Source organism: Lithobates pipiens, unplaced genomic scaffold, assembly GCF_037356315.1.
Source record: "Lithobates pipiens isolate NorthernLeopardFrog02 unplaced genomic scaffold, aLitPip1_a1.2 Scaffold_13, whole genome shotgun sequence".
Taxonomy (NCBI): domain Eukaryota; kingdom Metazoa; phylum Chordata; class Amphibia; order Anura; family Ranidae; genus Lithobates; species Lithobates pipiens.
This window is the reverse complement of record NW_027507718.1, coordinates 421,864,727-421,889,760: the sequence shown is the minus strand read 5'-3', so window position 1 is coordinate 421,889,760 and position 25,034 is coordinate 421,864,727. Positions and strand designations below refer to the sequence as shown.

General features: G+C 45.9%; 1 protein-coding gene across 1 annotated transcript in view; it reads left to right on the top strand.

The window, feature by feature from the left end:
* Positions 1-2,745, top strand: part of UBE2K (ubiquitin conjugating enzyme E2 K) — a 58,943-nt gene extending 56,198 nt beyond the window's left edge. Inside the window, exon 7 of the mRNA XM_077477619.1 lies at positions 65-2,745. Within this exon, the coding sequence (XP_077333745.1) occupies positions 65-139 (75 nt within the window). The 3' untranslated portion in view covers positions 140-2,745. The remainder of the gene's footprint in view (positions 1-64) is intronic.
* The last annotated feature ends 22,289 nt before the right edge of the window (positions 2,746-25,034 follow it).

The following is a 25,034-nucleotide window of genomic DNA, read 5'->3' as shown; positions in this document are numbered from 1 at the left end:
ACTGACTGTAACACACAGAGCGTGATTTTTTACAACTCTCACTGCTTTTCCTTTTCTTTTTCAGAATGCAGTAATAGCAGCTTTGTCATCAAAAGCATGGGATGTAGAAACTGCAACAGAATTACTCCTGAGTAACTGAGAGGTCACCTGATCCTGCTCGCCCCTTCCCAAACAGCACGCCATCTGTTATTTTTAGGATTCTTCATCAAAGGAAAATCCACAACACAAAAACGGCACTCCTGCGTGACAATGCTATTTAAACCATTCTGGAGACTGATGGAAAAAGAAACTGCTCTGTAAATAAGGCAAATTAAATGTGTAAATTAAACAACAACCAAACGGAGGGGAGGGGGGGTGAGCATCCTTTAGTTTTTTTTTTTTTTTTTTTTTTTCTTTAATATTGTAAAAAACGGAAAACAAAAAAAAAAAAGAAAGAAATCTCGGAGCTGAACCAATGGGAAAAAATATGCATTTGTGTTTTACCGTGTTACCGGGAGCGGCACAAAAGGCCCATTATGTTTTGGTTTTCTGCTTTGATCTCCTCCATTGGAGGGGAAACCCTAGCAGACTTATTCTTTGGAGAGCTAGGCCTCCATTTTGCCATTAATGTCTACAATACTGCTAGTACCAACCATTCTTTGTGTCTGTGGACTTGCATGCATGTACACCGTATGGGTTAAATTCATTCATCAGAACAATTCATCTGTAATATGTTTGGTATTTTTGAGTTTCGACTGATCATTCTTTTTCTGGGTTGCTGGAGACAAGAAGATGATCACAATGACAAATTCATACATCTGGCCACGGTGGCTTGTTTTTTTTTTCCCAGCTGGAATCCATCATGAGGGGGAGATATGTGGTGGAGAAAAAGATTCCATACACTAGCACTCTCCTCAACCTCTACCCAACTTAAGGGCCGAAATGCTAGGTCAGTAGCTGTGTTCTCAGTCCCTTCTGGGATTACTTTATCACAGTTGGAGATGGTGAGCTGTTGGAAATGATCATAAAACCATCCCACTTCACCTCTGACACAGATAAATAAGGACCAGTGAAATGGTGGGAGTTCATCTTTACTGCCTCAAAGCTAGGGTGTAGGCCAAGAGTTCAAGAGTGGCCACTGTTTTCAAAGGAAGGAACTGCTTGTCAGTTGCATGCATTTCTTCCCCACAGATTCCCTTTCTCCAAGTCCCAGCTGTTGCTCAGGAGTGCTGGAACTTGTAAACCTGCTACAATACAAATTGTCAAATCTCACAACACAGATAATGCTTTAAGGTTGGAAGGAGCCAATTAATGAGAAAGCAAATTCAACGATTGGTCTTTAGCTCTAAAACTGACCCCGCAAGTACAAGTAGCTCATAGTTAATGAATTTATAGGGTGTATTAGCAATGGTTTCCTAATGTAGTTCTATAAGATGCACTTGATTACTGTAGAAACGACTTCAGCTCTGCAGTCATTGACTAAATGAATCTGAAGTTTTCAAGATGTTTAAAAAAATTACAGACCCTTGCTAAGGCTGAAGGGTATTTATGTGCTGAATAACTGTGTTTGGTACACTGTTCAGTCACTGCTTGGGAGATGCCCAGTTGGGGCAGCATGCCCTCTTTTTTAATGCCTTAAATAAGATCATTGCTTGCGCCTGACTACCTGTGTTCGAATACCAGACCTGCAACGCACTGGAAGGTATATGTTTAATTGTGCATTAGTGTGCGCTGTGTATGTGCTGTTGTGCACCAGGTCTGATAGTCTCACATTGTCAGCATAGCCACTGATTTCCGGCAAATTAAGATTACAATAGTTAAATTATGCTCGCAGTCGATCTTATGACTGAAAGAACATAGCACTTATATTTGAAGTATCGAACACATAAAAGAAAAAATCTTGCTGAAGACTTTGTGTTTTAAAGTATTTGAAAAAAAATAAAAAATTAAAAACCCATAAACGCTTGCGATCGTTATTAAGCTCCACTGAGAAATGAACGGAAGTGTCTTTTTGCTGTTTGATCAGAAGCCCATGGGTTCTCTTGAGTTGTCCTTTGGGTCCCAGCAGTAGTACATGCTCTGAAAATTTTTCTTCAAGAGCATGGATGAATAATCCAGTTCTTGAAGTAAGCAGCTGGATTTATCTGTACTGTTGCAAGAAGTACAAAGCATGCACAAACAGTGAGCCACCCTCAGGGCAAGTGTAGAAACCTATGTGTACAATCCAGTCTCGGGCCTCATTCTCATTGTCTCGCATAAACAGAAAAGCATACAAGCAGTGCATCTTCATGGGCAGTGTTCGGACTGCAGTTGGGCCACTCGGACTGCAGTTAGGCCTTAGAACACATAAGGCATGACCACTATATTACAATTCCCTGACCCTCAGCTTCAAAGTGTGAGCTGAGCCAGTTCAATACAGAGTATATAATAGCTTGCGTGTGCAGGGTTATTGTCAGGTTAGAATTGTTTGCAAAGAATTCACAAACTGCCTGGAAGGGCCCCAGTGGGGATGAAGCCCTTAATACAAGTGCTTACATAACTGAACAGGTGGAAACCATTCCCATACATATGCCATATTTCTTTTTTTTTTTTTTTTTTTTTAACTTGTCTGTTTGCTGTTCTTTCTTAATTGTGCAGATAGACACCAGATTCTATAAAGATTTAGGGTTCGCTGATTCATAAGCGAATCCTTGCATTTTTAATGAGCTGCTTAAAATTACCTGAATTCCCAATTCCTCTTCTGTAATAAACAGTTGAATGAAATCATGTAAGTCTTTGATGCCTAATTTTTATTTTGAATTTAAAGTTTGCTATAAGACATAAACAAGACCATTTGCTTACTCATATCTTGGCCTTTCTCTGACATGTTGCCAATTGCATCCCTTAAGGTGAATATGGTACCGAAAGTATGTTCTTTACCTTCATATTTTGTAGGTCTGTGCCATTTGCAGTAGCCCAAATAACTGTTTTAAACAAAACATTAAGCTTTCAGATTATTGGAGTAATTTACATACCTGTGGTACATTCCACACCATCTGACAGAGGTTTGGTATGTTTGGAATAGTGCAACAAATAAAGTTTAAAAAAAGAAAAGAAAAAAAAAACTTCCAAAAGATAAATGTGTGTGATTTTTTTTTATTTGACTATTGAAAGATTGTTTAAAATATCACAAAAAAACAATATTGACAATCTATGAATATTTTTCTTGTCTAAGTTGCAGCAAATCGAAAAATATGGATTTAATGGCTTACCAATTAGGAATGTGATATTATATCAGATTTTGGTTTATCAGGTTGAAAATGAAGTCCATTGCTAAAGAAATGGCAAAAACCTTTCAATATAAACTTGTTTAAAAATATGTTGTTGCTTTTATAACTTGAGCATCTGGAAGCTGCCATTCCTGACCTGAAAATGCTAGGTGCCTGACTATCTCAATCCAGCAAGTCATAACTCCATGGTTGTTCTGGGTCAGCAACTGAGTATTGATTCCATTGGATCAGTGTGACCACCAGGCAACAAGGATTTTCAGAAGGATACTGAAGCTGTGTTTTTTTTTTTTTTTGTTTAATAAATGTTTCTTTCGGGGCCCATGTACACCTTTCCATTTGAGCATTGCTATAAGGCAGCCCATTTTGAAAGGGTTGCAAACTCACAAGAATAGACAAAAAAACACACATAGCTCATTGTTTTCAGCAAAACTTTGCACCACAACACATAATCGTGTGGCACACGGGTGCTAATGCATGTATGTTGTGTTTAATGTGTGTCACAGTGCAGGTGTGAATAGTCGTCAAAGAAAGAAAAAGTGCCAATAAAATCTGATGTTTTAGCTTTGTTATTGTTAATAGCTGCAAGCATGGTATTTTGGCATCAACTTGGACTGATTTGTTTGTGTTCATAAATAGTGTGTATTCTATTTTTTTTATTGGGCTTGGTATGTACAATGAAGACATCAACACTATGCACTTATTGCTGAAACTCCATCATGAAGAATAACAGATGTGCTCTTATGAGAAATGCGGTGTTCAGGATATGTAACCTATTGCTTTGTTAGTGTGGTGTTTTCTTTGAGATATATAGATAATATGGAGTGTTTTACACTTGGGGAATAACAGTCATATTTGGACTAAAAATGTATGTTCTATACTTTATTTCCCACCCATGCTAATTAATGAAATATTTATATCTCCCCCTATATTTTGCTTTATTTACAATCGGTCTATTTTCTGAAGTCTACCAGATACTGCTCTATCAACATACCGTGTTGCTGAGAGTACTCCAATGTGAAAAACGATTGGAGGCTGCTGTTGCTGGGCTCTCCTGAAAATGCTGATCTCCTGTCATGCTTGCCTTCTGATTTCATTACTTGTTGGCAATGTGCCTGGGAGGGGTAGTGATGCCATCCCTGTTGCCATTGGCTGTAAATTACAAAGCCTGGCCCTCTTCCGTGAAAGTAGACAGAGCTGAGAGACGGAGGACCAGCCAGCCACACATAAGGGGTCATCCAGCCCATTCCTTGCTTTACTAATGTTTGGATTCTACAAAATGGTTTTAATTAGCTGCTGTACCTTGTTAATGTTCGTGCATGTGGAGTGTTGATCAGATTTGTGTACAGACAGGAGCAGGACAGCTCCCCCCTATAGGTAGCAATGTTGATGGAAAAGAGCCACAATCATTGAAGCCGAAGGGGAAAAAAAAAAAAAAAATTGTATTCTGATAGGAGGGTCACATATGTTGCCACTGTTTGGCTGACAATTGTCTGCCCAGCTTCTTTGATTTATTTTTTTAATCAAAAATTATATCAAAGGATATCAGGCAGGACCCACTAAGTGAACTGTGTCTAATATTTGCTAATTGTGTAGCCAGCTTAAAGTGGTTCTAAACGTTAAAAAAAAAAAAAAAAAATGAAATTCCCCTCTGCAGGTTAATATCATAATGCCTGCAGACTCGATCGCCGCGGGCATACCCGCGATCGTCTCACGGGGCGGCTGAATGGAGAAATGCCGTTGTAAACAGCATTTCCCCATTCTGCCTAGCTACTATTGACGCTGATCTCTGCTCCATGTGATTGGAGCAGAGCTCAGTGTTCACTAAATGAAAGCCCAGCCCCCCACAGTTAGTAACACCCCTAGGAACACTTAACCCCTACACTGCCACCCACTGGTTAACCGCTTCACTGCCAGTGTCATTTACACAGGAATAACTGCATTTATATATAAAATTGGGATATCCCTGCGCTATCATATACAAATCTCACTAAATACTAGGGGTGGGTTGCAGCAGAACACCGACTGGTATAAACCCTACCACTGAAAAATGTGTGACAAAAATCAAATAAGTGATGTTGCGCTCCCTTAAAATAAATAAACGACTCTCAACTGCATACAAAATTGCATACAAAGTTGCATATACCAATACTATAAATCCAACTATCGTGCCAGACCGTAGTCCGTAAATAAAGTGTCAGATGCTGAAAATTAAACTAAACATACAATGTAAAAGTGTCCAAGTGCTTGATAGAAATCACATTAAATCTAAAGTGCCTAATAATTACATACACAGTTACATATGACTGCACAGCAATGTGAACTCATCTATCGTTATCAGGAGTAGTCTGTAAATAAAGTGTCAAGTGCTGCAAATTATACTTAAAATATAAAACATTTTCACAATAACAGAGTGTCCAGTGTCTCCAAAAATCGCATACACCAGTGGGAATATGTCATGCATGCAAACTTATTCCTCACAAAAACGCTGCAAACTGTATTGATAATAACATAAACGTGAATCACACAGTGCAATTAAAATATATAAACTAAAGAAAAGGAAAACAGTCTCTTAAACAGCATATAAAGTGCCACGTGCTTCGTACAGTGCTTCTCCAGGTACAAGGTGCCAAATAAAGCAGTGTGTACACACTCCTGTGCCTCTTCAGTGTTCCACACACCAAGTGAAATGGCCCCTTACCTTACAGGCTGCCTGAGCTTGGTATAAAGGCTTTCAGAGTTCTTCAGATGCGACAACACATTTTTCGCTGTCATTCTGTGATCCTGCCATTTGTAATAACTGATGTGGGGGACAATATCCATAACCCGGAAGTAGAGGTACACCACCTGGATAGCCTGAGATCCTTGTTTTCTGCTGTTTGCCTTACAGCAGTAAGCTAAGGGGCCATTTCACTTGATGTGTGTGGAACACTGAAGAGGCACAGGAGTGTGTACACACTGCTTTATTTGGCACCTTGTACCTGGAGAAGCACTGTACGAAGCACGTGGCACTTTATATGCTGTTTAAGAGACTGTTGTTTTCCTTTTCTTTCGTTTATATATTTTAATTGCACTGTGTGATTCACGTTTATGTTATTATCAATACAGTTTGCAGCGTTTTTGTGAGGAATAAGTTTGCATGCATGACATATTCCCACTGGTGTATGCGATTTTTGGAGACACTGGACACTCTGTTATTGTGAAAATGTTTTATATTTTAAGTATAATTTGCAGCACTTGACACTTTATTTACGGACTACTCCTGATAACGATAGATGAGTTCACATTGCTGTGCAGTCATATGTAACTGTGTATGTAATTATTAGGCACTTTAGATTTAATGTGATTTCTATCAAGCACTTGGACACTTTTACATTGTATGTTTAGTTTAATTTTCAGCATCTGACACTTTATTTACGGACTACGGTCTGGCACGATAGTTGGATTTATAGTATTGGTATATGCAACTTTGTATGCAATTTTGTATGCAGTTGAGAGTCGTTTATTTATTTTAAGGGAGCGCAACATCACTTATTTGATTTTTGTCACTGCATTTATATAGCAGTGATTGCTGTATAAATGACAATGGTCCCAAAAATGTCCAATGTGTGCGCCATAATGTCGCAGTCACAATCAAAATCACTGATTGCCACCATTACTAGTAAAAAAAAAAATTAATAAAAATGCCATAAAACTATCCCTATTTTGTAAACGCTATAACTTTTGCGCAAACCAATCAATCGCTTATTGCGATATTATTATTATTTTTTTTTTAATCAAAAATATGTAGAATAATACGTATCGGCCTAAACTGAGGGAAAAAAATGTTTTTTTATATATATATATATATAATTTTTTTTTTTTGGGGGGGGATATTTATTATAACAAAAAGTAAAAAATAATGCGTTTTTTTCCAAAATTTACGCTCTTTTTGTTTATAGCGCAAAAAATAAAAACCACACGGGTGATCAAATTCCACCAAAAGAAAGCTCTATTTGTGGGGAAAAAAAGGACGTCAATTTTGTTTGGGAGCCACATCGCACAACTGTGCAATTGTCAGTTAAAACAACGCAGTGCCGAATTGCAAAAAGTGGTCTGGTCTTTGACCAGCAAAATGGTTCGGTCTGTAAGTGGTTAAAAAAAAAAAAAAAATTCCAATAAGCGTATATTGATTGGTTTGCGCAAAAGTTATAGCGTCTGCAAATTATAGGATAGATTTATGGACTTTCATATCTTTTTATTTTTTTATTATTGTTTTTATTAGTAATGGGGGTGATTGACTAATTTATTTTTATTTTTTGCGGGACCGCAACATTGTGGCAGACAAATCTGACACAAAGTGACACTTTTTGGGGACCAGTGACACATACAGTGATCAGTGCTATAGAAAAAATGCACTGTTACTGTATAAATGACACTGGCAGTGAAAGGGTTAACATCAGGGGCGATCAAAGGGTTAAGTGTGTTCCCTGGCAGTGTTTCTAACTGTGTGGGGGATGGACTGACAGGAAGAACACAGATCTGTGTTCCTGCTGGTTCCTGTAGGAACGGAAGATCTCTGTGTACTTCCCTGCCAGAACAGGAATCTGCCTTGTTTACACAGGCAGATCCCCATTCTGCTTCTCCGCGGAGTGATCGTGGGTGGACATGCTGATTGGCTCCCCCTCCATGCAGCAGGCATGCGCCCACAGTACTGCACGCAATGACATACAGGTACGTTGTTTTGCCAAAAAGAGCTGCCCTGCTGCAGTATATACGTGGTGGGCAGTCTTTAACCACCTGCTGACCAGCCACCGCAGTTTTACTGCGGCAGAATGGCACGGCTGGGTGAAACAATGTTCTGTTACATCGCTTCGCCCTGTGGCCACTAGAGGGGTGCGTGCCTGCTCGCCCCGGAGCTGATGCGAGTGCCCGGCGGTCACGATCACCGCCGGGCTCCCGCAATCGCTGGTGACACTGAGAACTGGGCTCTGTGTGTGTAAACACAAAGGTTCCAGTTCTCGGAGGGGAGGGGAGGGGAGAGGAGAGGAGAGGAGACTGATCATCTGTTCATACAGGGTATGAAGAGCGATCTGTCATCTCCCCTACACAGTCCCCACCTCCCTTCAGTTAGAACACACACTAGGCAACACAACGCCATATTCAACCCCTCATGTTCACGCCTTCCCTGCCAGTGACATTTTTACAGTAAGGGATAGCACTGATCGCTGTATAAATGCCAATGGTACCAAAAATGTGTCTTTTATAATGTCGCAGTCCCGATAAAGATCGCCACTATTACTAGTAAAATAAAAAGTTTTTATTATCCCCTATTCTGTAGCCACTATAACTTTTGCGCAAACTAATGAATATATGCTTATTGCTTTTTTTTTTTTTTTTTTTTTAAATATGCAGAATATATGTTGGTCTAAACTGAGGAAAAAATTGTTTCTCTATCATTCATTGATGGACACAGCAGCTCTTTTTGACCTTAGTACAGACTATGACAGACGGCCCCTGTTCTGATTTATCAGAGGATGCGGACCAGGACCGTTCAGACAGTGAGCATGACTGTGTCTGGGTCAGTGCAGGAAAAGGCGCTTGTAGGAGCACGTATTACAGCGGTGCGGGATACCCTAAAAATGGAGGCTACGGCGGGGGCATCTACAGAGGTGTCGGTCCCTTTTGGGTCCCACAGGCCGGTGTCTTATCATATAAGGTCCCCCATCAGATAGCGTCCGCTGTGTACTGCGCAGTACACAGCAACACAGATTCCGAAAATAGCCGAGGATGAACGGCGCCTGCGCACTGAGTCCAGGTTCTAGCCCCACCATCCAAGTGGACATAGAGTAGGAATAAAAAAGCCGAGCGCAGCGAGGCCTCGCCCGCGAGGGGCCGTCTAATTTTCACAACCCTATGTCCGCTTAGATGGTGGGGCTACCACCTCCACTCACGGCGCAGGCGCCGTTCAGCTTCGGAAATTTTACGAAGCTTCTTCTGCGCAGTACGGGGCGGACGCTATATGATGCCCGGACTGAATATGCCAGAACACCGGCCCGCACGGCTAAGGTGTTTCCTTATCTAACTTATTTTGGTAAGTTTATTTACAAGGAGTGAGGAAAACCACAGTGGGCCTTTTCAGTCCCAAAACGCATGGCGGTGCGTTACCCCTTGGAGGAGAGTGTCCTGAAGAAATGGACATCTCTGATTTGTTGACCTCCGGCATCCAGGATTCCGGTGGAAGGGACTCCTGCTGACAGAAGAGCTGAGGCGGTTGCCCGGTCCATGTTTACGGTGGTGGAGTCAGCATTTCAGCCAGTGTTAGCCATGGCCCTGGTATCGCAGATACTTACTGAATGGGCCAAATTGTTGCACTGTGAATTGGAGAAGCAACAGGCTTCCCTGGTCTGCGTGGAGCTGGCGGACCAGTTGGTGCAGGGCCTTAAGTATGTCTGGGATGTGGCCTTAGATACAACCCACTTGCTCTCTAGAGCCTCAGTATCAGCAGTAGTGCTACATTGCCTGATTTGGCTGAAATGCTGGTCTGTGGACCAGGCATCTAAGAAAGCACTGGCGGACTTGCCCTTCCACGGAGAGAGGCTATTTGGAGCCTTGCTGGATGACATTATTAAGAATGTTACTGGGGGTAAGAGTACGTTACTCCCACAGTCCAGAAAAGGGAAGGAGCCACGCAGAAGCAGATTTTTCGTCCGCCCAGGTTGGCAGGTAAGCATTCCCAGTCAGACAAGGTGCCTGCTGAGGGACAAAAGCGCCTCTGGGTTTCACAAGCCTGCAAGCAAATCTGTTGCCGCATGAAGATTTGCCACCGCCCAACTCTCGGGTGGGGGGGTCGTCTTTCCGACCAGTGGGTCTGCGAACTGGTTTCCTCAGGGTACACCAACTCTCGGGTGGGGGGGTCGTCTTTCCGACCAGTGGGTCTGCGAACGGGTTTCCTCAGGGTACAAGATAGTTTCTTTCTTGTCTGCCAAACTGATTTTTTTTTCCCTCCAACTTTCATCTTCTGGCTCGGCGGGGGGCCCTGTTTGGGGCAGTACAGGACCTGCTGCTGCACGGGGTGATAGTACCTGTACCGACACCAGAAAGATTTCAGGGATTCTACTCCAATCTGTTTGTAGTCCCAAAGAAGGATGGGGTCTATGTGGTCCTGGATCTCAAGGCCCTCAACAGCTTTGTGAAAGTACAAAGGTTCAGGATGGAATCAGTTCACTCAGTGGTTGCTGTACTCCATCAGGGGGATTTTCTGGCATCCCTGGACGTCAAGGACGCATAATTGCATGTCCCTATATGCATCAAGCATCAGAAGTTTCTGCGATTTGCGGTCGGGGACAAGCACTACCAATTTGTAGCTCTCCCTTTTGGCCTGGCGTCGGCACCGAGGGTCTTCACCAAGGTGCTAGCCCCAATTTTGGCTTTGCTAAGGCAGCGAGGGATATCAGTTGTGGGCTACCTGAACGACCTCCTTCTGAGGGCAGCTTCTGCCTCAGAATTAAGGGAGGATGTGGCAATCACCATGCAAACTCTTCGGGAGTTTGGTTGGGTACTAAAACCTACAGAAGTCGGTGTTGGTGCCGACTCAACGCCTGGAGTACCTGGGTCTGCTTCTGGATTCCATGGAGGCAAGAGTATTTCTTCCTTCAGACAAGCTGCAGACTCTTCAAGCTGCGGTGAAGTTGTTGGTGTCCAGCAGGTGGTTGTCGCTGCGTTTTTGCATGCAAGTCCTGGGTCTCATGGTAGCCACTTTTGAGGCTGTACCGTATGCTCAATTCCACACTCGAGTCTTGCAAAAGGAGATCCTGTCAAGATGGGACAAATCTCTGTTGTCCCTGGATTCTCAAATTCGAGTGAGCCAGCTAGTCAGGGACTCTCTGCTCTGGTGGCTGAGGTTGCCGGCTCTTTGGTCCGGGAACTCGTTACTTCCTCTTCATTGGATGGTGATCACAAACGCACGCCAGCCTGACCGATTGGGGTGAGTTTGGGGCATACAGTCAGCCCAGGATCAGTGGACCCAGGAAGAATACCACCTGCCGATCAGCATGCTGGAACTTCGGGCAATCAGGCAGTGCCTCTCCACATGGTCACAGAGGCTGCAGGGGCGTCCGGTCAGGATCCAGTCGGACAACGCCACGGCTGTGTCGTATGTCAACCATCAAGAAGGAACAAGGAGCTTGGCTGCAGCACTGGAGGTTACTCACATCCTGCAGTGGGCAGAGCTCTGTGTGCTGGCTCTGTCGGCCATGTACATTCCGGGTGTAGAAAACTGGCAAGCGGACTACCTAGGTCAGATGCTGCACCAAGGGGAATGGTCGCTACAGCTGGATGTATTTTGGCTCCTTTGCCTAAGGTGGGGCACGCCATATGTGGATCTCCTAGCTTCTCGACTCAACCGGAAGATACAGAGGTTTGTGGCCAGGATCCCTGGGCCAAAGCGGCAGACGCATTGGTGGCTCCAAGGGGGCATTATCGACTGATTTATGCTTTTCCCCCACTCAAACTTCTACCACATCTGCTTCGCAGAGTGGAGGCCGAGGGGATTCCGTTAACTCTGATTGCCCTAGATTGGCCTTGGCGTCCGGGGTATGCTGACATAGTACAAATGGTGGCGGGTGTTCCTTGGCGACTGCTGAGGTGAGAGGATCTTCTGTCGCAAGGTCCAATACTTCATTCTGCTTTACCATCACTGGCTTTAATGTCCTACGTGTTGAAAGCCAGGTGGTAAGGGATGGTGTCGGATTCGGTAATCTCCACTATGCTGAGGCCACAGAAGTCATCTTCTTGGTAGATTTATCATCGTACGTGGAAGGCCTACATCTCCATGTGTGAGGAGATGGGGTGTCGTCCACGTACATATTCAGTTTCCAGAATCCTGCTCTTTTTGCAGTGAGGAGTGGATAAGAAACTTGCATTAAGCACCATTAAGGGGCAGATATCAGCTGTCTTTTTTCAGTGTCCCTTGTAGGGGTGCACCGAATGTTTTTTTTTGGTGCCGAAACCGATACCGAAAATGAAAAATACACTAGGTTGAAAACGGAAACGGCACCGATACCGAAACATATTTAAAAAAAAAATATTTTTATACAGAAGATGGTCAGAGACAGGGGACGTGGTACAAGAGATGGTTTAGAGACAGGGGATGTGGTACAAGAGATGGTTAGAGACTGGACGTGGTACAGGAGATGGTCAGAAACTGCACACATGATACAAGAGATCAATTCAGCCTCACCAGTGTCCCCCATTGCAGCCAGAGTGTCCCCCATTACAGCCAGCCTGTGAAGGGAAGAGAAGAGAGCCACCTCAGCCGCCTGTTTGATCACAGCACCGGGCACATCACAGCTTCTGTTTTAATAGCTGTGTGTTCCCAGCCACGACCTGTCACAAACAGCCCCTCCTCCTTGTCCGGGCGCTGTGATAGACAGATCACCCGTCCAATCCTGTGGGTGATCTGTCTATCAAAGTGCCCGGGTTAAGGGGGAGAGGCTGTATGTGACTGAGCACGGCTGGGAACACACAGCTATTGAAATGAAAGCTGATGTTCCCGGCGCTGTGATCAAACAGGTGGCGGAGGTGGCTCTCCTGCACTATAGGACACCCCCATGATGGGCGGGGCCCCCACCCAGGCCACGCCCCATTTTTGGCTCCATTATCGGCCGTTTTTCTCTTTCGGCAAATTGCCGAAAAGGGCATTTTCAGACAATATGTTTCGGTGCATCCCTAGTCCCTTGGTGACTCATTCATTGGTGAATATCTTTGTTCAGGGGGCTCGACATGTGGCCCCTCCGGTTCGACCACCGCTACCTCCATGGGATTTGAATCTGGTGCTCTCGGTGCTTCAGAAACTGCCATTTGAAAACATTAGGGAGATTCCCTTATTCAATCTCTCAGAAAGTAATCTTTCTAGTGGTCATTATAACTGCCAAGGGGGGTTTCTGAGTTGGCGGCCTTGTCATGCAAGTCTCTCTACTTGATCCTCCACAAGGATAAGGCGGTGCTGTGTCCGCAGCCTTCCTTTCTTCCAAAGGTTGTTTCGGCCTTTCATCTAAATGAGGATATTGTGCTTCCGTCCTTATGTCCTCGGCCATCACATTTTTTGCATTCCTTGGACATGATTCGGGCTCTGTGGGTGTATCTGTCTGCTATGGCTCCTTTTTGGAGGTTGGACTCGCTGCTTGCATCGGCGGTTGGTTTGAAGAAGGGACTGGAGGTCTCATCGGCCATCATTTCTCAGTGGATCAGACAGATTGTGGTTCAGGCTTATGCTATAAGGGGACGTGCGCCCCTGTCACAGCATATTCTACCAGGGCAATTGGTGCCTCTTGGGCTTTCAGACATCAAGCGTCTGTTTCCCAGCTGTATAAGGCGGCGACCTGGTCATCCGTTCACACTTTCACAAAATTTTATAAGGTTGATGTGAGCGCATCTTCGGATGCTTGCTTCGGCCGCAACGTTTTGCAGGCGGCTGTTTAAGGTTGCAACTCCCCCATTGAGGAGCTCTGGTTGTTATGGGTGGAGTTATTGTTGTTTGCTGTTCCCACCCCTCCTTTCCTTGACACTGCTTGAGGATGTCCCTAAGGTCAAGAAGAGCTGCTGTGTCCATCAACGAACGATGGAGAAAATAGGATTCTTGTACTCCCTGTAAAATCCTTTTCTCTGAAGTTCAGTGCACACAGCACCAACCCCTCCTATTTATGTTTGTACTGCTTTTGACGAGATGAGCTGCTGGATGCAGTGTGAGGGGTTATAGCCAGTAGGACCGCCCCTGTTTTTAACACTTTCTGCCTAGTCCTCTCCTAAAGGGGCAATATAACCCTAAGGTCAGAAAGAGCTGCTGTGTCCGTCAATGAGCTTCAGAGAAAAGGATTTTATGGCGAGTACAAAAATCCTATTTTTTTATATATGTTTGGGGGACATTTTTTATAGTAAAAAATATTGCGTTTATTTTCAAAATTGGAGCTTTTTTTTTGTTCATAGCACAAAAAATAAAAACAACAAAGGTTATCAAAGACCACCAAAAGAAAGCTCTACTTGTGGGAAATAAAGGTCATCAATTTTGTTGGGGTGCAACGTCCCACGACCGAAAAATTCTCAAAGCGACGCAGTGCCAAATCGCAAAAAGTGCTCGGGGGGGTAAAATCTTCTGGGCCTGAAGAGGTTAACCACTTATAGACTGGAAGATTTTCCCCCCTAATGACCAGGCCATTTTTTGCGATATGGCACTGCATTGCTTTAACTGACAATTGTGCAGTCGCCCGACGCTGTACCCAAACAAAATTTATGTCCCACAAATAGAGCTTTCTTTTGGTGGTATTTGATCACCTTTGGTTTTTATTTTTCAAGCTAGAAACAAAAAAAAAGTGTCAATTTTTGCTATTATAAATATTCCCAAAAAAATGTAAAATAAATAAATAAATACATTTCTTCACCAGTTTAGGCTGATATATATTCATCTACATATTTTTGGTAAATGGTGATCTGCCATTTATTTATTTTAAGCGGGATTGCAGGAGACAGATCGGACAATTTTTTTTGGGACCATTAACATTTATACAGTGATTTGGTGCTATAAAAAAAATGCACTGATTACTGTATAAATTTCGGTGGCGGGGAAGGGGTTAACACTTGGGCGATCAAGGGATTAAATGTGTTCCCTCATATGTGTTTCTAAGTGGGGGGTGGGACTGACTGGAGGAGACCTATTGCTGTTCCTAATCGCTAGGAACAGCAGATCTGTCTCTCCTCTCCTGTCAGAATGGGGATCTGTGTGTTTACAGCAGCTCACAAAAGTGAGTACACCGTCACATTTTTGTAAATATTTTATTATAACTTTTCATGTGCCAACACTGAAGAAATTACACTTTGCTACAATGTAAAGTAGTGAGTGTACAGTTTGTATAACAGTGTAAATTTGCTATACCCTCAAAATAACAGCCAATAATGTCTAAACTGCTGGCAACAAAAGTGAGTACACCCCTAAGTGAAAATGCCGAAATTGGCCCCTAAGTGTCAATATGGCCACCGTTATTTTCCAGCACTGCCTTAACCCTCTTGGGCATAAAGTTCACCAGAGCTTCACAGGTTGCAACTGGAGTCCTCTTCCACTTCTCTGTGACAATATCACAAATCTGTTGGATGTTAGAGACCTTGCGCTCCTCCACCTTCCGTTTGAGGATGCCCCACATGCTCAATAGGGTTTAGGTCTGGAGAAATTCCTGGCCAGTCCATCACCTTTGCCCTTAGCTTCTTTAGCAAGGCAGTGGTCATCTTAGAGGTGTGTCTGGGGTGATTATCATGTTGGAATACTACCCTGCAGCCTAGTGTCCGAAGAAAGGGGATCATGCTCTGCATCAGTATGTCACAGTACATGTTGGCATTCATGGTTCCCTCAATGAACTGTAGCTCCCCAGTGCTGGCAGCACTCATGCAGCCCCAGACCATGACACTCCCACCACCATGCTTGACTGCTAGCAAGACACACTTTTTTTTTGTACTCCTCACCTGGTTGCTACCCCACACGCTTGATACCATCTGAACCAAATAAGTTTACCTTGATCTCATCAGAACACAGGACATAGTTTCAGTAATCCTTGTCTTAGTCTGCTTGTCTTCAGCAAACTGTTTGCAGGCTTTCTTGTGCATCTTTAAAAGAGGCTTCCTTCTGGGATGATAGCCATGCAGAGCAATTTGATGCAGTGTGCAGCGTATGGTCTTAGCACTGACAAGCTAACCCCCACCCCTTCAACCTATGCAGCAATACTGGCAGCACTCATATGTCTATTTCCCAAAGACAACCTCTAGATATGATGCTGAGCATGTGCACTCAACTTCTTTGGTCGACCATGGCGAGGCCTAGTCTGAGTGGAACCTGTCCGGCTAAACTGCTGTATGTTCTGGGCCACTGTGCTGCAGCTCAGTTTCAGGGTTTGGCAATCTACTTGTCATCAATTAAGGGCTGTCTGCAATAGTGGCAGCGCTTCTTGCACGATATAAGGGCATTTGCCCTATCCCAATATGGCGGATCCGTTGAGGAACCCCAGGAATTCAGAGCTGGCTGTTCCTTTCTGATTGTTGTTATATATGGCGGTGAGTCAGCACACCGCCCGTGCCCCTGGAAGACGTCATCTTTGACGAAACGGCGTAGGGAGGAGTGCCGCGCGGAAGTCCCCATTTACTGCGCTTGTCCCAGAAGCAACAGGCAGCGATAGAGAGCCGCCCCAAAATTATCTGAGATGCTTTTTTAACATATGGCATTCTGTAAGTGCATTACTTTTTATGTAATAAACGTTTTTACACTATGGAGGTTTTTCTGCTCTTTACATGGGGAATGAGTGATTTTTCTTTTTTAAAAAGGTGTTCATTTAAGTTTTCAACAAAACAGCTTATACATCAATCAGGATGCATATCGGATAGCAGCACTCCAGATGTACAGACAGAGGTATAAACCCGTAGGATTCAGCATAAAGTGATGTATGCAGTGGCCCGAGCACCGCCCATGTAGGTAACCCTCCAGCGAGCTGACATATAGCCCGCTGTCTATACCATTATATTTAGCAAAAGCTATGGCGGTACTCTGAGCACCGCAAAAATAAAATATACGGTGAAGGCACACCACAGGAGTAATCAAAACAATTAAACACACAAACAAAGAAAACCCAGACAAAACAAACATAAAAAGACAAGCAGGCATCCCAACACACACACATAACATCCACACAAGTCACCGTCCCACTGTGCAGCACCATTTTTTAACATACGTAGCAGCTTCGTAGGGTCATATAACTACCGACTTCTTCCATAATCCGCCCCCTCCCCCCAGTAACCAGTAGCATACTCCAAGTAACCTAAGGCCCCAGCCCTACCCCCACAGCCCTACCTAGGGGACTTGTGAAGATAGGACCGCCCCCCAGAAAGAACCAGAGACATCCAACCACGGCTGCCACACCTTATGAAACTTTTTTTTAAACAAGCTCTATTTTTATACACAATTTTAAATTTTAAAGTTCTCCATTAATAATACCATATAGGGATTGAATGCTTGGAGGGTCATTCTCTTTCCAGTGCAATAAGATCACTTTACGTGAATAAAATAAAATGGTACATAGTAAAGTCCGAGCTGATGCCCTGTGGATAAAGTCATTCAGTATACCCAGCAGCCCCACCTCCGGGGTTTGGGGCACCGGGAAAGCAAGATGTTCTTCAAAAAAATTAAGCAGGTCCTTCCAATACGAATCCAGCCTAGGACAGATCCAGAACATATGATATAAATCAGCCTTATCAAATGTACATTTAGGACACAGGGCCTCCGCTCTCAAACCTATTCTAGCCAGTCTAGCCGGGGTATAATGCAACTGATGAATAAACTTAAATTGTACATATTGATCAGAAGAGCTTATAATGTCTTGAAAAATTTCTGTAGCCTCCTCCCAACCCTCCTCCGACAGGTCAGGTATCAATCTTTTCCATTTCATAAAGGAATTTTGAAATGGGTCTGCCCCTACCCTGCAGACAGGGCCGGCGCTACCACTAGGCGGACTAGGCAACCGCCTGGGGCGCACTGCCGCCTAGGGCGCCCGGCCGCTGGTTATTTTATTCCTGGCTGGCTGCACTGTCCTTGCTGCAACTACTACTGTGCCAGTGCCATGTCAAGCAACAGCGCCATCCGCCCTCCCGCCCCGCCCCGCTCTGGCTTTCCAGTAATCCTCTCTTCTGTTATAGTATCACCTCGCCGATCCGCCCCTCCTCCTCCGATCCGCCCCTCCTCCTCCGATCCGCTCTCTGTCAGTCTGTCTGTGACTATGTCACATTAGCCATGATGATGATGATGACACGCAGCAGCTGATGAATCATCACAGACCATCGGACTAACAGAGAGTGGAGGGGAGGGGGCGGACGGCTGCTGTGCCTGTGTTACCGTTATCATGATGAGTATGTCACAGATCGGACTAACAGAGAGTGGAGGGGGGGGGGGGCAGACGGCTGCTGTGCCTGTGTTACTGTTATCATGATGAGTATGTCACAGATCGGACTAACAGAGAGGGGGGGGTGGAGGGGGGGTGAGGGATGGGTAGACGGCTGCTGTGCCTGTGTTACTGTTATCATGTGTATGTCACAGATCATCGGACTAACAGAGAGTGGAGGGGAGGGGGGTGGGGGGGGGCGGACGGCTGCTGTGCCTGTGTGTTATCATGAGTATGTCACAGATCATCGGACTGACAGAGAGTGGAGGGGAGGGGGGGGGGGGAGTCGTCATGATGATAACACACAGGCACAGCAGCCGCCCCACCCCCTCCCCCCCCTCCATTCTCTGTCAGTCCGACGGTCTGTGACATTACTCATGATGATAACACAGGCACAGCAGCAGCAGCCGTTCCCCCCCTCCCCCTCAGTCCTCTGTGACATGATAACACGTGTCATTTGATAGCACAGCACCCCTGGCCCCGCCCCCACGCTCTCCTGGAATAGAGGATGGATGGAGGATGGATGCAGCATGCATCATCATGGGATACAGCAGGGCGACGTCGGCATGGCGCTTGAAGGCCACTCTCTGAGCTTGGGGTCAGGTGCGCACAGCCTGGGCTAGCTGGAACAGGAAGAGAAGAGGCACCACTCCACACGAGGCAGGTACACAGGCTGGCAAATACAGTTGGTGCCAGCAACAGGTTACTGGTGTGACCGTGAGGTAAGCAAAAAACTGTTGCTTTCTCTCTATTAGGCCCCTTTCACACTGGGGCGGTTTTCAGGTGCTACAGCGCTAAAAATAGCGCCTGTATAGCGCCTGAAAAAACCGGCCCCTTTCACTCCAGTGTGAAAGCCGGAGGGTTTTCACACTGGAGCGGTGCGCTAGCAGGACGGTAAAAAAAGTCCTGCTAGCCGCATATTTGGAGCGGTGAAACCGCTCCTACCTATTGAAATCAATGGGGGAGCACGGCTATACCGCCGGCAAAGCGCCGCTGCAGCGGCACTTTGCGGGCGGTTTTAACCCTTTTTCGGCCGTTAAACGCAGACCGCCGCTAAAACAACGGTAAATCACTGCTAAAAATAGCAGCGCTTTGCCGCCGACACCCGCACCGCCCCAGTGTGAAAGGGGCCTTAATGAGAATAACATTATGTGAATGTGATGACCATGACATTTAATTTTAAAATGTGAGTGTATATATATCTATTATGTTGACTGATCTGCCAAATGTCCCCCCAAGTCTGTAATTTATGGGCACTGGTGAGGCGGAATTGTTGAGCGCTGGGGAAGCGGTATTCTGGGGGTGGAGTCAGGGGCGGGGCCAATGGGGGGCGGCAAAATGAGGTTTCGCCTAGGGTGCCATAAATCCTTGCACCAGCCCTGCCTGCAGAGATGACCATAGAAAGTTGTAACCTGTTTAGTAAGATCCGGGTAGGACAACAGGTCTTCCATAGGAGATTCCTTAAAGCGGTTCTGCACCTAAAAAAAAAAATATTAAAAGCCAGCAGCTACTAATATTGCAGCTGCTGACTTTTAATAAAATCACACTTACCTGTCCCAGGGTCCAGCGATGTCGGCGGCAGATGACGAGCAATCGCTCGTCTCTCTGCTACCCCAGCCGCCATCCTCTGTCAGGGAATCGGGAAGTGAAGCGTTGCGGCTTCACTGCCCGGTTCCCTACTGTGCATGCGCGAGTCGCGCGTCTCTTCTGGTCCCCGCTGTGTCCTGGGAACTGTGTGTTTCCCAGAACACAACGGGGGGGGGGGCTGGAGTCTGCGGCGGTCTGTCCCGGAAGTGGGTGCAGATACCTGGATTATCCAGGTAACTGCACCCCCCTCCCCCCTGAAAGGTGCCGATTGTGGCACCGGAGGGGGGGATCAGATTAGCGGAACTTCCCCTTTAGGGTGGAGAACCGCTTTAAGCTCTATGGTCAGGGAGCCAAACTGCGCCCGAATGGCATGTCGAAGGAGTAGGTACTTATAGAAAAATGTATGATCTATTGTAAAATTACCCCATACATTTTCAAAGGACTCAAATATGTTTTCCTTAATTATATGGGACAAGAGCGATATATGCAGCCTGGTCCACCATTGGGAGTCTGGATGCCCACATAATTCAGGCAGACTAGGATTGCCCCATAGTGGGGTTTGCGGTGACCTGCCAGGGGTGGTGATTGAAAGCAGTTTCTCCCCCTCTCTCCAAGCCAGTAAACCCACTTCCATAGGGGAAACCCTAGAGCACATAGAATGTAATGCCCTATGCAATACATCATTGACTGTGTCAAACGGTGCATGTAGGATTGACATGAGAGTGGCGGAAGGGGTCTGAGGGTTGGTCTGAGGGTTGGAATGCAGCCATTCATATACATAGGTAAGTTGGGAGGCAATGAAATAATTGTATAAATTAGGGTGGGCCAGGCCTCCTTTCAATTTGGGGGATTGCAATGATGCCTTAGCTATCCGCGGATGGGAATTTTGCCAGATAAAGGAGGACACAATAGACTCTATTTTCAGAAATAACTTTTTAGGGAGATAAACCGGAGCAGCTCTAAAGCAATATAAAAATTTAGGGAGGAATATCATTTTGAAGACGTTGATACGTCATTAAGTTGAGAGGGAGAGTTGCCCATGTTTTGAGTTTGTCAACCATCTGTTTTGTAATAGGGGCAATATTTAAGTCTTCATATTTGGGGAGCTAGTTATGAATCTGAATGCCCAGGTACTTGAATGATTGAGACGTTTAGAAGTGTTCAAGTAATCATAGGAGCGGTGAGGGCCAATGGGAAAAGCTATCAACTTATCCCAACCAACCCTCAGACCAGACACATCCCCAAACTCTTCTACCACCTGCATAAGGCCACTGAAGGAGCTTTCCTTTCCATCTAAATAGATCAAGGCATCATCTGCATACAAAGTTATCTTCTCCTCCAGCATCCCAAGTCGAATGCCCCCTATCCCCGAGGCCTGCCGCACCGCCAGAGCCAAAGGCTCAATGGCAATGGCGAACAGGAGCGGGGACAGCGGATACCCTTGCCTGGTCCCCCTCAGTAACCGAAATGGTGAAGAGATATCTCTATTGGTTTGCGTCCTTGCACTCGGTTTAGCATACAGCAGGCGGACCCAGTTTGTAAATTGTGGGCCAAAGCCCATGTTAGCCATAGTCTCCCACAGGAATGACCAACGCACTGTATCAAAAGCTTTTAACACATCTAAGGACAACACCAAGCTACCAATTTTGTCCCTGCATGCTCTATGGATATGTAGATATAATCTGCGTATATTGTCAAATGTGCTACGTCCAGGCATAAAACCAGCCTGATCCGGCGATATCAAGGTAAGTATAACTTTTTGCAAGCGAAGAGCTAAGATCTTGGCCAATATTTTTGCGTCATTGTTCAGGAGGGAAATGGGACGGTAGAACTCGCATAACAGTTTATTTTTTCCCGGCTTGGGCAAAACCACAATTTAGAGCTTCGTTCATTGAATCAGGAAGAGATCCCTGGTTCAAGGACGCTCGGTAAGTGAGGAGTAGTTTAGGAGCTATCAATTCAGTGTAGGTCTGATACCACGCCGAAGGGATACCATCAGGCCCGGAGCCTTCGAGGGCGGTAGGGAACCTATTGCTGTTTCCACCTCTTCAAGAGTAATTTCCTGTTCCAAGTGGTCCCTCTGAGCATCCTCCAGTCCAGGGAACACCAATGACGAGAAGAAACCCCTAAAAGTAGCCTCCGAGGGGGGGTGCCGGATCTTCATATAATCTACCGTAGTATGAAGCAAATTCCTGATTAATAGCTACAGGATCCTCGGTAGTGGAGCCATCAGCCAGTTGTATGGCAGAGATGAAACTATCCAAATAGTCCGTATGGGCAAGAAAGGCTAGCAGTCTCCCGTTCTTCCCCCCGTGTTCGTGTAGTTTTGCTGTCAGATGTAGTTGTTGTATTTTAGTCGTGTCTACAAGATGTAACTGCAACATCTTATGGGCATTAGTCAGCTCTCCACGGGTAGTCTCTGTCGGGTTTAGCGTGTGCCTACGTCTAGCCTCCTCTAGGGATCGCTCAAGTTCCGTTTGTTGGGCCCTCCCGGCCCATCTATGGTGCTTAATGCGGGATATGTACGAGCCACGCAAAACCGCCTTAAAGGCGTCCCACGTGGGGCCTGCTGCTGTTGTGTCAATGTTAGTGGACCAATAGTCTGTCATATCCGACGGGATGGCCTCCTGTATCTCCGGCATGGATATCCACAAGGGACTAAGTTTCCACACCCGAACTGAAGGACTGTGTCCCAGGGTAAGAGTAACCTGGAGTAGTGAGTGATCCGACACTGTGAAACTTATTTAATTGCCCTGACAACCGGCAGAAAGTCCCCGGTGGCCAGTGCATAGTCCAGCCTAGACAGAGAACCATAGGTTTTAGATTGACAGGAGAATATCTTTCCCCCCGGGAACTTCCACCGCAAAATATATACATATCCATACGCCTCACACCATTTACTAAACATCCTGGACTCATTCACATGAGGTTTCAATCTGTCCAGAGCTGGCTGCAGTACTGAGTTAAAATCTCCTACAATAAATGTAGGGCAAACAGGTAAAAGTGATAACTTAACGATCAGGTCTGAGAATACCGTGGCTGCGGCTGGCGGAGGAACATATATTGTGACCAGGATAACAGGCATTCTCTGCACCGTAGCATGTAACACCAAAAACTGACCCCTGGGGTCCGAGACCACCTGGTGGCACTCAAAATGAAGCCCTTTATGAATTAGGATGGCCACCCCTCGAGCATAATTAGAGTACGTGGAGTGAAAGTTATGAGCCACCCAACACTTTTTTAATGCAAGGAATTTTGAGCCCACCAGGTGAGTCTCTTGTAAACAGAGAATATGCGGGTGCAATCGTTTGATCTGCTCAAACACCAATGCACGTTTAAATTTTGAATTAAGCCCTCGCACATTCCATGAGCAAATGTTTACCTCAGCCATGGGGGGGTCGGTGTTATCACACAAGCGGGAAAAAGCGGGCACAGCCTGTCCGGGAGCTCCAGGACAGTCCCCCGCCAAGCAGCCAGAGCCACAGCACCTCCAGTGGGGCAAAGTGACACACACACACACACACACACACATCCATCCATCTGCCTCACATACCACTACCATACTATAGACAAAAAATAAAGAGCTGCCAATCAGCAGCAACAACCCTGCCCTGCTCCCACGGAAATGGAGCGGGCTTGTACCCAAAACTAGGGCCATGCATGGAGCGCATGGCCTGATATCCATGTGGTTAACTGTAACAAGTCAGCTTCACCACTGAGTGGCTCAACATCGTTCTCCTAGAGCAGCTCCCAAATACTCAGCCAAAAAATGGGGGAGTAAGTGTGTCCCGCAAAAAAAATAAACATGGTCGATCCCATTATGTTTCAACAAGAGCAGCATAGACCCACCGCTCTGAGCAGAGGTGGAGACAAAAATGGGGAGAGATAATGGGGGCAAAAGAAAGCAAGGACGTCAACCGTCAACGTCCTTCAGGCAGGGTCCCGAGGGGGTTGGGGTAGGGACTCCCACCATGCGATGACTGGAAGAAAATAACTTTCTCTTGATGGACAATGCAAAGGGTAGCCGGGAATATCATAGAATACTGCACTGCATGTTCTCTCAACTTTTGTTTAACAGACTGGAATTGTGCCCTTTGGTTGCGGACTGCCACCGAATAATCTGGGTACAGTGACACTGTAGCATTGTTAATCTTCAAACTGCCTTTTGTTCTGGCCGCCCGCAAGATAGCGTCTCTGTCCCTGTAGTTCAGCAACCTGATAACCATGGTGCGTGGTGGATTACCTGCAGGGAGAGGTCTGCCCGGGACTCTGTGAGCCCGTTCTATCATAAAGCAAGGGGACAGTATGTCACGGCCAAACTCCTGCTCCAGCCAACTTTCCAAAAAAGCCACTGGGTCAGACCCCTCCACCCGCTCAGGAAGGCCAACCAGCCTCAGGTTGTTTCGTCTGAGGCGGTTCTCGAGGTCGTCCACCTTGTCCTCCAGGGTGGCTATTTTACCCCCCGCAGTATTGAGTTTAGGCAATAAGGGGTTAACTGAGTCTTCCAAGTCACTAATAAGTTTTTCAGTCTCATCCACCCTTCCACGTAATTTCTAAAACATCCTGCCTCAGTAGTGTAAAGTCACTTTTGATTTCAGCCACTGTCCCCATAAGAGCAGCATGGTTTACCTTAATGGTCTGCAGCACCTCAGCCAGCGTAGGCCCCTTTTCGCTCTCCCCCGTCGAGATCTGTGACAACAGGATCGGAGGGTCAGGCTGTCCCGGGGAGGATGGCGGTGAGGCTTCCCCAAGAGATGCGGCGTAGAGGCCGGGGAATCACAAGGCGCTGAGGCGGTGGTCCGGCGGCCATCTTGGCCCGAGCGTGTGCGTACATACATTCGCGCCGGCGGCTGCCTTCTGCATTTGCCCATCCGCCAATATCACCATCCGAGGAAGCGGGGGAGTCCTCCGGTGCAGGCGGCGTCTTTCGTTTGGCGGATGTGGGGGGGATCAACCAAGGATGGAGAAGGATTGTAGCAGGAGATGTTGGAGCTGCATAGAAAGACATCCGCTCACATGACCACCTAGGCCACGCCGGGAATGAGTGATTTTTAATCACACTGAGATTAACCCGAACGGACCATCGGGATTTCCTGCCATGCTTATACAGAGACCTGGGGCTGAGGAAAGAGCCACAGGCTTTTGTGATCTCCTTAACCACTTTCAGACCGGACCATTTTGCTGGCTTAAGACCAGACCACTTTTTGCGATTTAAAGCGATAGCGTCGCTTTAACTGACAATTGCGCGGTCGTG